Below are 13,848 nucleotides of genomic sequence, written 5' to 3'. Positions count from 1 at the left end.
GAGACGAGACAGAGCCGAGATGAGCCGAGACAGAGACGAGCTGAGACAGAGCCGAGACGAGCTGAGACAGATCTGAGCTGAGACAGAGCCGAGACAGAGACGAGCCGAGACAGAGACGAGCTGAGACAGAGCCAAGATGAGCCGAGACGAGCTGAGACAGAGCCGAGACGAGCTGAGACAGAGACGAGACAGAGCCGAGAGAGAGCCGAGACAGAGACGAGCTGAGACAGAGCCTAGACGAGCTGAGACAGAGCCGAGACAGAGACGAGCTGAGACAGAGACGAGCTGAGACGAGATGAGACAGAGCCGAGACAGAGACGAGCTGAGACAGAGACGAGCTGAGACGAGACGAGACAGAGACGAGATGAGACAGAGACGAGACAGAGACGAGCTGAGACGAGATGAGACAGAGCCGAGACAGAGACGAGCTGAGACAGAGACGAGCTGAGACGAGATGAGACAGAGCCGAGACAGAGACGAGCTGAGACAGAGACGAGCTGAGACGAGACGAGATGAGACAGAGACGAGACAGAGACGAGCTGAGACGAGATGAGACAGAGCCGAGACAGAGACGAGCTGAGACAGAGACGAGCTGAGACGAGATGAGACAGAGACGAGATGAGACGAGACGAGACGAGGCAGAATGGCAGCTGGAGTTTTTTTTAACAGGAAGTTGAGATGCAGTTTGTGAGCGGGAACCTTTGCTGACGCCGACACGTGGACCTGATTCACGGAGTCGTCCAGTCGGGCCAGACGAGGCCCGAGAGTCGTGGACGGGAGAATTGAGGATGAGGAAAAGTGGCAGCGGAGAGCTGCTGTGGTTTAAAAGAGCGCAGGATTCTAAGATAATAAGCAGCTGCACCACTTCAAATACTCTCAGAACCTCACGGTCCACAAAGTTTAAGATTCACTGAAGCAATCTGAACTTTATCATCTAACTCCAGGATTCATCCTCTGGGGACCACGAACCGAAGTCTTAAAATGATGAGGGTCCATCCTCTGGAGACCATGATCTAAAACTCTGCATGTTTGATGACATCATATGAAGAAACTGACGGATGTGCAGAATGTAGCAGGAAAGATCAGAAATCAACAGATTCATCCTCTGGCGACCGTCAAATGTTTGAAAGATTGAAGTGAAACTCCAAACGTTAAGATTCTGCCACGTTTTACTTGTTTAACGAGACACATCTGAATATCTCTGCTGTCGTAAAGGGAACAAAGCATCAACCAGGAGGGTTCATCTCCTGTAGACAACGACACGCAAGACGGTCCACACAAATCGATTGTTACGCTTCACTTCACTTTGATTTCATTTTAAGTTAATGAGGGAAATGTCAGAGGGTCGCTCATGTCAGGAGGAGTCATCGCCTCTTTGGACCACGACAAGAGAAACAATATATAGTTCAATTCCCAAAAAGATGCAGACGCCATTTTTCATTCAAAATGTGAGCCCGTGAAAACGTCTGAGAATTACCTGAAGGGTTCATCCTCAAAGTCAAGAGCAATACACTGTGAGGAGGGTTCCTCTTCTCGGGAGCACACCACGCAAAAACATGTGAAAGTCTAAACCTACAGATTGAGATGAAAAGCTCTAAAGGAAGCACCACGTTCAGGAGGACATGTTCTCCTGGGACCATGACACGTGAAAGAAAACTGCTTTGTTTCACTCGACAAGGGAAACTAGTAACTGGTATTTGTGGTGAAAGAAACATGTGAGTCTCAGTCAGGAGGGCGTATCATCGTGGACCATGATGAAAATCATATTAACCCCTCGATGAAACTCAACATGTTCAAGTCAAACCCTGAAATGTTGGTGAAACCTTGAAGTCTGTTGGGTCGATCCTCTGGGAACAATTAATTATGTTGTTTTAAAAATAATAACAAGCATTAATACTGCAATCTATTTTTCTGAGCGGATGCACTGCTGGTACCAGCTCCACACAGAGATAGAGACATCCAGTGACGTCTGGTTCATCCTCTGAGGAACAGCAGAACTTTGGGGGAATGCATCAAACTGTTCAAAGAAGGAATTTCTAGGAAAAGTTCAGGATCAGCTGAGTTATCAGGATGGATCTTCTGAGGACCATGAAAACGTCCACTGTGAATGTCAGCATGATTACCTGCTATAATGGCTGTCCACTCCCAGAGCCTCTCTGGCATTGCTGATGTACTGCTCCAGCGACATGGGACATCCTCCTCCTCCTCCTCCTCCTCCTCCTCCTCCGCGTGGACTCCCGCTGTCCTCCTGAAACTCCTCCAATCCAGCCTCCCCCAGATAAACCTCGTTAAACTTCACGATTCCTGTTGCAACGTTTGAGGAGGAACAGCAGTGTGTTAGCAACATGCTAACGTGCTAACGGTCTGCAGGATCCTGGCTTCTAATCACCCTACGTATATAATCTGGATGTTAGGAGGAAGATGCTCTATAATCTGGATGTTAGGAGGAAGATACTCTATAATCTGGATGTTAGGAGGAAGATGCTCTATAATCTGGATGTTAGGAGGAAGGTGCTCTGTAATCAGATGTTAGATGAGGGAGATGCTCTATAATCTGATGTTAGAGAAGGAAGATGCCCTATGATCTGATGTTAGAGGAGGAAGATACTCTATAATCTGGATGTTAGGGGAGGACGATGCTCTATAATCTGGGTGTTGGAGGAGGAATATGCTCTGTAATATGATGTTAGATGAGGGAGATGCTCTATAATCTGGATGTTAGAGTAGGGAAATGTTCTATAATCTGATGTTAGAGGAGGAAGGTGCTCTATAATCTGATGTTCGGGGCGGAAGACGCTCTATAATCTGGATGTTAGGGGAGAGAGATGCTCTGTAATCTGATGTTAGATGAGGGAGATGCCCTATAGTCTGGATGTTAGAGGAGGAAGATGCTCTATAATCTGATGTTAGAGGATGTAGATGCTCTATAATCTGGATGTTAGGCGAGGGAAATGCTCTATAATCTGATGTTAGAGGAGGTAGATGCTCTATAATCTGGATGTTAGGGGAGGGAAATGCTGTATAATCTGGATGTTAGAGGAGGAAGATGCTGTATAATCTGATGTTAGATGAGGGAGATGCCCTATAGTCTGGATGTTAGAGGAGGAAGATGCTCTATAATCCGATGTTAGGAGGAAGATGAGTTTAAGAGGAGTTTAGCAAGATTGTCACTGCTAAAACAACAGTTTTGGCTAATGCTACAGCTAACAGTTGGCCTGGAGGAAAGACACAACAATAATCCTAAAATGTGACGCGTATGAGAGTTAGCGTTAGCGTTAGCCTGCACCTGAGCCCGGAGCAATGAGCCAGCTGTACAGGAAGCCCCCGGCCAGAGAGAAGTAGAGCACCACGGCCCTCTGGCCGTTCACCGTCTCCAGGATGTGCTCCACGGTGACGGGGATGTAGGGGTCGGAGGTCGCCGCCTGGTGGCTTCCCTTCTGCCGTTCCACCAGCAGGTCGGCGAACGCACGTGTCCGGCCTCGCTCGGCGATGGCCAGCGCCTCGTCGTGGCGGCCTGAGGGTGACAGACACCGCAGGAGGTGAGAAGCTGCAGGTACCGTCCTGTCTAAACAGGCATCTGTTGGAGACAGGTCTCAATAGGTGCCTCAACTAGTCCAAACCTGGCTAAACAAGTCCAAAATCTGAACAAACAGGTCACAAACCTGACTAAACAGGTCCAAAACCTGGATAAACATGTCCAAAACCTGGTTAAACAGGTGCCAAATCTGAACAAACAGGTCCCAAACCTGGCTAAACAAGTCCAAAACCTGGTTAAACAAGTCCAAAACCTGGATAAACAAGTCCAAAACCTGGTTAAACAGGTCCCAAATCTGAACAAACAGGTACGAAACCTGACGAAACAGGTCCCTCAACAGATCCCAAACCTGGCTAAACAGGTCCAAAACCTGGCTAAACAAGTCCAAAACCTGGTTAAACAGGTCCCAAATCTGAATAAATAGGTGAAAATACCTGACTAAACAGGTTCAAAACCTGGTTAAACAGGTCCCAAATCTGAACAAACAGGTACGAAACCTGACGAAACAGGTCCCTCAACAGATCCTAAAACCTGGCTAAACAGGTCCAAAACCTGGCTAAACAAGTCCAAAACCTGGTTAAACAGGTCCTAAATCTGAATAAATAGGTGAAAATACCTGACTAAACAGGTTCAAAACCTGGTTTAACAAGTCCCAGACCTGAATAAATAGGTGCAAAAACCTGACTAAACAGGTCCAAAACCTGGTTTAACAGGTCCCAAACATGAATAAACAGGTCCAAAAACCTGACTAAACAGGTCCAAAACCTGGTTTAACAGGTCCTAAACCTGGCAAAACAGATCTAAAACCAGTCTAAACAGGTTTAAACAGGCTGAGAACTAGTTTAAACAAGCCCAAAGCCAATATCAACAGGTGTCAACAGGTCCCAAACTCAGTTTAAAAGGTTAAAAACCAGTCTCAAAAGGTCTGAACAGGTCAAAAACCAGTATTGGGCGCCGTCGTTCACGCCACAGAACAAGAATACGGCGGCACGGCGGCGGCGGTACGGCGGCAGCGGCGGCTGCAGTCACCCAGGCTGACGAGGACTCTCTGCAGGGCCTGATAGGAGCTGGTCTGCAGGTCGAACAGGGACAGCTTGTAGTCCGAGTTGTGCTGCGTCTCGTGACGGATGGCCTCGAACAGCACGGTCGCTCTGTACAGCTGCAACACAAACAACACAGCAGACATCCAGAGATTCTGCTGCTCCCAGCACATAAACAGTTCAAACTGAAGACGTGGTCACACCAAGCTCTGGAACGATCACCCACACTCACTGTGGTTTTATTTCCCTTTGTTTCTGTATTGAAACTGATCTATTGTGTCACCCAGATACTATTTTAAGCCTGCGGGACCATGCAGTGACACTGTTATCCACTGGGGGGCACTGCAAACACACAGCAGAGCTGCAACCTTGCGTCTCTAAGCAGTCATTTAGAAACGCACTGATAATAAAAGTAACTAAGTAGATGCAGGCAGTGTCAGGATGTGGCTGTATTCAGTTCCTCCACAAGCTCCGGTTTTGTTTTAGACTTGAATCATTTAATCCACCAAATGAAAAGATTGTTTTTGTTGCCATAACCCACATACTCAGCTGTGATGCTCGTCCAACAAATGCATGTTTCTTACAACGTGTGTCAACATTGTGATTGAATTGATTAGCAGAGTTACTGCAGAAGAAGTATAATAATATCATATCATTATAATAGAAATCGTTTCCCAAATGCAACTTCTTGTGTGTAGATTTGGCAACAAGAACTTCCAAATGCAGTGTGAACCAGTTCTAAATGTAGACTGAAAGTCATCCTAAACTGGATTAAAAGCCTTGAAAGTCTTGAATTGTGTACCTGGTGCTGAGCCTCCTCCAGGTTTCCCCCGGCCCACAGAGACAGACCGAGGCGGTGTCGAACCTTCGCTTCATCCTCTCGCCGTCCTAACTGCTCGGCCAGACGCAGACCTGAGGAGGAGACAGAGGAGGAGGCAGAGAGGAGACAGAGGAGGAGGCAGAGGAGGAGACAGAGGAGGAGACAGAGGAGGAGGCAGAGGACGAGACAGAGGAGGAGATCAGAGAGGAGATCAGAGGAGGAGATCAGAGAGGAGATCAGAGGAGGTCAGAGGAGGAGATCAGAGGAGGAGACAGAGGAGGAGATAGAGGACGAGACAGAGGAGGAGACAGAGAGGAGACAGAGAGGAGACAGAGGAGGAGACAGAGGAGGAGGCAGAGGAGGAGATCAGAGGAGGAGACAGAGGAGGAGATCAGAGGAGGAGATCAGAGGAGGAGATCAGAGAGGAGATCAGAGGAGGAGACAGAGGAGGTCAGAGGAGGAGACAGAGAAGGAGATCAGAGGAGGAGACAGAGGAGGAGATCAGAGGAGGAGACAGAGGAGGAGATCAGAGGAGGAGATCAGAGGAGGAGATCAGAGGAGGAGATCAGAGAGGAGATCAGAGGAGGAGACAGAGGAGGTCAGAGGAGGAGACAGAGAAAGAGATCAGAGGAGGAGATCAGAGGAGGTCAGAGGAGGAGATCAGAGGAGGAGATCAGAGGAGGTCAGAGGAGGAGACAGAGAGGAGACAGAGAGGAGACAGAGGAGGAGACAGAGAGGAGACAGAGGAGGAGACAGAGGAGGAGACAGAGAGGAGACAGAGGAGGAGACAGAGAGGAGATCAGAGGAGGAGATCAGAGGAGGTCAGAGGAGGAGACAGAGAGGAGACAGAGAGGAGACAGAGGAGGAGACAGAGAGGAGACAGAGGAGGAGACAGAGGAGGAGACAGAGAGGAGACAGAGGAGGAGACAGAGGAGGAGACAGAGGAGGAGATCAGAGAGGAGATCAGAGGAGGAGACAGAGGAGGAGACAGAGGAGGTCAGAGGAGGAGATCAGAGGAGGTCAGAGGAGGAGACAGAGAGGAGACAGAGAGGAGACAGAGAGGAGACAGAGGAGGAGACAGAGAGGAGACAGAGAGGAGACAGAGGAGGAGACAGAGAGGAGATCAGAGGAGGAGATCAGAGGAGGTCAGAGGAGGAGACAGAGAGGAGACAGAGGAGGAGACAGAGAGGAGACAGAGGAGGAGACAGAGAGGAGACAGAGAGGAGACAGAGGAGGAGACAGAGAGGAGACAGAGGAGGAGACAGAGGAGGAGACAGAGAGGAGACAGAGGAGGAGACAGAGGAGGAGACAGAGGAGGAGATCAGAGAGGAGATCAGAGGAGGAGACAGAGGAGGAGACAGAGGAGGTCAGAGGAGGAGACAGAGAAAGAGATCAGAGGAGGAGATCAGAGGAGGTCAGAGGAGGAGATCAGAGGAGGAGATCAGAGGAGGTCAGAGGAGGAGACAGAGAGGAGACAGAGAGGAGACAGAGGAGGAGACAGAGAGGAGACAGAGGAGGAGACAGAGGAGGAGACAGAGGAGGAGACAGAGAGGAGATCAGAGGAGGAGATCAGAGGAGGTCAGAGGAGGAGACAGAGAGGAGACAGAGGAGGAGATCAGAGGAGGAGACAGAGGAGGAGATCAGAGAGGAGATCAGAGGAGGAGACAGAGGAGGAGACAGAGGAGGTCAGAGGAGGAGACAGAGAAAGAGATCAGAGGAGGAGATCAGAGGAGGTCAGAGGAGGAGATCAGAGGAGGAGATCAGAGGAGGTCAGAGGAGGAGACAGAGAGGAGACAGAGAGGAGACAGAGGAGGAGACAGAGAGGAGACAGAGGAGGAGACAGAGGAGGAGACAGAGAGGAGACAGAGGAGGAGACAGAGGAGGAGACAGAGAGGAGATCAGAGGAGGAGATCAGAGGAGGTCAGAGGAGGAGACAGAGAGGAGACAGAGAGGAGACAGAGGAGGAGACAGAGAGGAGACAGAGGAGGAGACAGAGGAGGAGACAGAGGAGGAGACAGAGAGGAGACAGAGGAGGAGACAGAGGAGGAGACAGAGAGGAGACAGAGGAGGAGACAGAGGAGGAGATCAGAGGAGGAGATCAGAGGAGGAGACAGAGGAGGAGACAGAGGAGGTCAGAGGAGGAGACAGAGAAAGAGATCAGAGGAGGAGATCAGAGGAGGTCAGAGGAGGAGACAGAGAAAGAGATCAGAGGAGGAGATCAGAGGAGGTCAGAGGAGGAGATCAGAGGAGGAGATCAGAGGAGGAGATCAGAGGAGGAGATCAGAGAGGAGATCAGAGGAGGAGATCAGAGGAGGTCAGAGGAGGAGATCAGAGGAGGAGATCAGAGGAGGAGATCAGAGAGGAGATCAGAGGAGGAGACAGAGGAGGAGACAGAGGAGGTCAGAGGAGGAGACAGAGAAAGAGATCAGAGGAGGAGATCAGAGGAGGTCAGAGGAGGAGATCAGAGGAGGTCAGAGGAGAAGACAGAGAGGAGACAGAGGAGGAGACAGAGGAGGTCAGAGGAGGAGACAGAGGAGGAGACAGAGAGGAGACAGAGGAGGAGACAGAGGAGGAGACAGAGAGGAGACAGAGGAGGAGACAGAGGAGCCGCTCCTCCAGGCTCGACTGTAAATCTCCTCCTTCAAAACTCCAAAGAGGCTGAAGCTCAACCAGCTGATGTTTCTTCATCTCACTACGGCTCCGATTGTCTTCAGCTGTTTCTACATGCAGCTGATCGAAAACGACTTTACGCTAACCTGAAACTAGTCCCAAACCAGTCCCAAACCAGTCCCAAACTGGTCCCAAACCAGTCCCAAACCAGTCCCAAACCAGTCCAATGAGTTTAAAACAGGTTCCAAACCAGTCCCAAACCAGTCCAAACAGTTTAAAACAGGTCCCAAACCAGTCTAAAACTGGCAACAGGACTCTGAGACTCTGAAACTCTGAGACGCTTCCTGAATACGAGCACTGGAAAAAACTCCTGGAATAAATTGCTGGAAAAAAACTCCTGGAAAAAACTCCTAGAAAAAACTCCTGGAATAAACTCCTGGGAAAAAATCCTGGAAAAAACTCCTTGAATAAAGTCCTGGAAAAAACCCCTGGAATAAACTCCTGGAATAAACTCCTGGAATAAACTGCTGGAAAAAACTCCTGGAAAAAAAAATCCTGGAATAAACTCCTGGAATAAAGTCCTGGAAAAAACTCCTGGAATAAACTGCTGGGAAAAAACTCCTGGAAAAAACTCCTAGAAAAAACTCCTGGAATAAACTCCTGGATAAGACTCCTGGAATAAACTCCTGGGAAAAACTCCTGGAAAGAACTCCTGGAATAAAGTCCTGGAAAAAACTCCTGGAAAAAAAAATCCTGGAATAAACTCCTGGAATAAAGTCCTGGAAAAAACTCCTGGAATAAACTCCTGGAAAAAACTCCTGGAATAAGCTCCCGGCCGCCCGTGGAGTTAATGATCAGTTGAGAAGCAGAGGACTCGGGGAGTCGAGTGTCTTCCAGGCTGACGAAGCCTGGAGCTCATGAATGAAGCCCAGCAGTCACTTTGGATATCCATTATAATCAGGCCCTGTTTGAATTGTTTGTGTGCTTTTTAAATACGAGGCAGAAACAAGGACACGCTTGAAACCAAAGGGAGCTTCAAAGAGTCGACGAGTCGGAGACGGAGTCAGATCAAACGGGATTATTGACAAGAGTCTGCCTGGAGGAAACCACAGTGCACAGCTGATCCTCCATTAGTCTGACTCAGGAATACTGCTGGAGGTTCTGCAGGCTCACACACAAACTCCTCACAGGACCGAGCCCGTCAAAGCCGGACTCCCGAAACCGAGAGAGGCCGTGGCCGGGTTTTCACTCCAGTTCGACGGCTGACGGCTTCTCCACAGACTGAAAACTGTCAGACGCTGCGAGTCGCCTCATGTGGGGGACTTCAGCCTGGTGTGACGGTGCAGTCAGACTAGTCAAAACTCATACAAAACCAGCCTGAAGCCAGTCCCAAACCCTTCTAAAACCAGTTGGAAACTGGTTTAAAACCTGACCTGAAGCTTGTTTAAACTGAACCCAAAACAATTTTAGAATCTGACCGGAAACCCTTGAAAATAACTAACGCAAGATCGTGTTACATGAACCCGAAAACCAGCCTGAAACCATCAGTACATGACGCTAAAACCCCCCAAACACACAACATTTTCATTTTCAGGCTTAAAATCTGTTTAAAATAAAACTCTGAAATTAGCCCCAAAAACAAAACTGATCTGAAATCAGCCCGAGTTCCAGGATAGAACAATTCTGAAATCAGAACAAACGCCTTTTAAAACAGGCTGAAGACCACCTGACATCAGGGGGCCATGATTTGACAGAAGACCCTGCTGCTGCCGCCGCCGCCGCCTCACCTTCCTGCAGGTACATCACAGCCTGGGCGTAGTTCTGCAGGGCGTGGTGTGTCCTTCCCAGGCTCCCGTACGCCAGCGTTTTACCGATCAGGTCGTTGGTCTGCGCCGCCACGCTCAGGTGCTGCTCCTGGAAGACCACGGCCCGCTCGTACTTCCGCAGGGCCTCGTAGGTCAGGCCCAGGTTCCCGTAGGAACGGCCCTGGCTCCTCATGCAGCCCGTCTGCTCGGAGATGTCCAGAGCTCTCTGGTGCCACTGCAGGGAGGACCCACCGTGAAACACTACGCCTCAAAACCGGGAAAGAGTCTGTCCTGATTGTTCTCATTAAAGGTGGACGAATGTCGGAATCTCAACCTGGAGGACTTACTGACATATATAATTGATTCAACAAGTCCAAAACAGGTCTCAAATGGGTCTAAACAAGTCAAAAAAACAGTTTAAATGGGTTCAAAACCAGTCTGAACAGGTACAGGGTCAGACTTAACAGGCCCAAAACCAGTCTGAACAGGTACAGGGTCAGGCCCAAAACCAGTCTGAACAGGTACAAGGTCAGACTTAACAGGCCCAAAACCAGTCTGAACAGGTACAGGGTCAAAACCAGTCTGAACAGGTACAGGGTCAGACTTAACAGGCCCAAAACCAGTCTGAACAGGTACGGGGTCAGACTTAACAGGCCCAAAACCAGTCTGAACAGGTACAGGGTCAGACTTAACAGGCCCAAAACCAGTCTGAACAGGTACAGGGTCAAAACCAGTCTGAACAGGTACAGGGTCAGACTTAACAGGCCCAAAACCAGTCTGAACAGGTACAGGGTCAGACTTAACAGGCCCAAAACCAGTCTGAACAGGTACAGGGTCAGACTTAACAGGCCCAAAAACCAGTCTGAACAGGTACAGGGTCAAAACCAGTCTGAACAGGTACAAGGTCAGACCTAACAGGCCCAAAACCAGTCTGAACAGGTACAGGGTCAGACTTAACAGGCCCAAAACCAGTCTGAACAGGTACAGGGTCAGACTTAACAGGCCCAAAAACCAGTCTGAACAGGTACAGGGTCAGACTTAACAGGCCCAAAACCAGTCTGAACAGGTACAGGGTCAGACTTAACAGGCCCAAAAACCAGTCTGAACAGGTACAGGGTCAGACTTAACAGGCCCAAAACCAGTCTGAACAGGTACAGGGTCAGACTTAACAGGCCCAAAAACCAGTCTGAACAGGTACAGGGTCAGACTTAACAGGCCCAAAAACCAGTCTGAACGGGTACAGGGTCAGACTTAACAGGCCCAAAACCAGTCTGAACCGGTACAGGGTCAGACTTAACAGGCCCAAAACCAGTCTGAACGGGTACAGGGTCAGACTTAACAGGCCCAAAACCAGTCTGAACGGGTACAGGGTCAGACTTAACAGGCCCAAAACCAGTCTGAACAGGTACAGGGTCAGACTTAACAGGCCCAAAACCAGTCTGAACAGGTACAGGGTCAGACTTAACAGGCCCAAAAACCAGTCTGAACAGGTACAGGGTCAGACTTAACAGGCCCAAAAACCAGTCTGAACGGGTACAGGGTCAGACTTAACAGGCCCAAAACCAGTCTGAACCGGTACAGGGTCAGACTTAACAGGCCCAAAACCAGTCTGAACGGGTACAGGGTCAGACTTAACAGGCCAAAAACCAGTCTGAACGGGTACAGGGTCAGACTTAACAGGCCCAAAACCAGTCTGAACAGGTACAGGGTCAGACTTAACAGGCCCAAAACCAGTCTGAACAGGTACAGGGTCAGACTTAACAGGCCCAAAACCAGTCTGAACAGGTACAGGGTCAGACTTAACAGGCCCAAAACCAGTCTAAACAGAACTAAAAGCGGACTAAACAGGTCTAATCGGGATACAAAGTAGGCTATAATCTAATATATAAGTAAATGACTTATTAAGGGTGAAAACACTTTGAATGTTTTCCATTGAGGCTCTTTAAAGGTCAACCAGCTGTTCGTCTTTCAGCGTTCTGACGTTTGTTCTCATTAAAACACCAAATGAAGGAATGAAAGAGCTGCAGTGTGACGCTGCTCTGACCTGCAGCGCCGTCTCGTTGTCGGCCATCAGCTGATAAACGCCTCCGAGAGCGTCGCTGGCCTCGGCTTCCAGTGATTTATCCTGCGGGGAAGCAGGTTTTAGAGTTCAGTCAAGAGAGACCGACATTCACACGTTGGACATTCCAGGATCAAGAGTTCCGACTCAACACGCTGTTTACAACGAATCCACTCTTGTTATGAACCTCTGTTACACAGACAACAAGCTGCAATGAGGGAAACATGTTTTTTCCCCCCAAAATGAGACGTAGCGCCTCTTGTAGAAATGACATTGTTTTCTATGGGCAGTCGGCAGCGGCGCTGACGCTAAGGGACCGTCAACAAATTTCCCCATTGAGAAGAATTTCTCTGTCAAAAATTGATTTCTTCAAAATAATAAAGTCTGATGTCAAGAAAACGACTTCACAATGGATGAAGCTCCATTTCTGGCTACACGACAACACTTGGATTCCAAAATGGGACTTTTATATAATTGTGTGGAATTTTGATTGTTGGATATTTTAATATAATTTCAATAACTTTTGATCTCTCGGTTGTGGTGTCACCAAAATCATATCACATATCAAGGACTACCGTATGTTTATACTGCATCAATTATTTTTGGAAAATTAACTGTAATTCAATTTTAAAAATGTCTTAGTACAAATTTTATGATTATATCGTCAATAACGTTTGATCTCTCGGTTGTGGTGTCACCAAAACCACATCACATATCGAGGACGACCATATGTTTATACTACACTAATTGGATTTGGAAAATTAACTGTAATTGAATTTTAGGACATTTTTATTACATATTTTATGATTATATCGTCAATAACTTTTGATCTATCTTTATACTACAGCAGGATTATTTGGAAAATTACCATTACCATTACAATAGTTGATCTTGAGTTACAATAAAAGCTGAATGTAGAAGGTTGTGGTGTCACTGTGCGTGTAAATGTGTCACTCTCAGACACCGGAGAGCAATGGTGAGCACAAATCAAATTGTATCTAAGCTTTTAAATCCAACTGCTGTAGTATAAACATGTGATAATCCTCGATATGTGATGTGGTTTTGGTGCCACTACACCAAGTAGATCAAAAGTCATTGACGATATAATCATAAAATTTGTAAAAAAAAAAAATTTTTAAATTTAAAATCCAGATGATAAAATTAAAATCCATTGTGAAGTCATTTGCTTGACATCAGACTTTCTTATTTTGAAGGAACAATTTTTTGACAAGAGAAATTCTTCTCAATGGGGAAATTTGTTGACGGTCCCTTAGCGTCAGCGCCGCTGCAGCTGCACATTCGATATAATTCAAAATAAAGGATTGACGTCTCATTGAGAAAGAAAAACAGGATTCAGTCGGTTGCAGCTTGTCGGTGGTTCAGAGGTTCAGAAAAGGCGTTGGTTTGTAGTAAACAGCGTGTCCAGTCGGAGCTCTTGATCCTGGAAGTTGGAATGTGTGAATGTCGTCTATCTTTACTGAACTGGTTTTAGAGCGTTGCCACGGAAACAGAAGAAGACCCCCCCCCTGAAGGTGCTTCTTACCCCGGCGGAGCGAGCGATGCTCAGCTGGTGCTCCAGACACGACAGCGCCTGCTCGTAGTTTCCCAGCTGGCTGTGTAAAGTTCCCAGCTCGCCGTACGCCTGCGCCTTCCCGCCGCCCTCGCCGCCCAGCTCATGGGCCACAACCAGGCGCTTCTCCAGGCACACCAGAGCCTGCTGGAGGCTGCCCAGGGACCTGGGGGGGAGGGGTCCATTAGACCGGGGGTGGGGGGGGGGCAAAGACCTCACACTGGGAATAATGGTGCTTTTCCACTGGAACCTACTCTCCTCGCCTCGACAACTACAACATAGCACCACCACGACGTGGGCGGAGTCACCGAGCTTTTCCCCGTCATGCAGCAGTAATCCCCCCGATATGATGCGGATCGAACATCCATTGGATATCAGCTCAAATAATCAGCTAAATAGTCTATGTTTT

The 13,848-nt window shown here is 48.4% G+C and overlaps 1 protein-coding gene across 1 annotated transcript in view; it reads right to left on the bottom strand.

The window, feature by feature from the left end:
* ttc28 (tetratricopeptide repeat domain 28) overlaps positions 1-13,848 on the bottom strand; it is a gene marked incomplete at both ends in the record, with an annotated part of 129,919 nt that overhangs the window by 18,956 nt on the left and 97,115 nt on the right. The window contains 7 exons of the mRNA XM_080477729.1: positions 2,124-2,304; positions 3,287-3,514; positions 4,565-4,694; positions 5,378-5,487; positions 9,793-10,045; positions 11,855-11,935; positions 13,413-13,605. Of these exons, the coding sequence (XP_080333855.1) occupies positions 2,124-2,304; positions 3,287-3,514; positions 4,565-4,694; positions 5,378-5,487; positions 9,793-10,045; positions 11,855-11,935; positions 13,413-13,605 (1,176 nt within the window). The remainder of the gene's footprint in view (positions 1-2,123; positions 2,305-3,286; positions 3,515-4,564; positions 4,695-5,377; positions 5,488-9,792; positions 10,046-11,854; positions 11,936-13,412; positions 13,606-13,848) is intronic.

This window comes from Lipophrys pholis (assembly GCF_963383615.2).
Source record: "Lipophrys pholis genome assembly, chromosome: 12".
Taxonomy (NCBI): domain Eukaryota; kingdom Metazoa; phylum Chordata; class Actinopteri; order Blenniiformes; family Blenniidae; genus Lipophrys; species Lipophrys pholis.
Note: the sequence above shows the minus strand (reverse complement) of the source record. Positions and strands in the feature narration are given on the sequence as shown.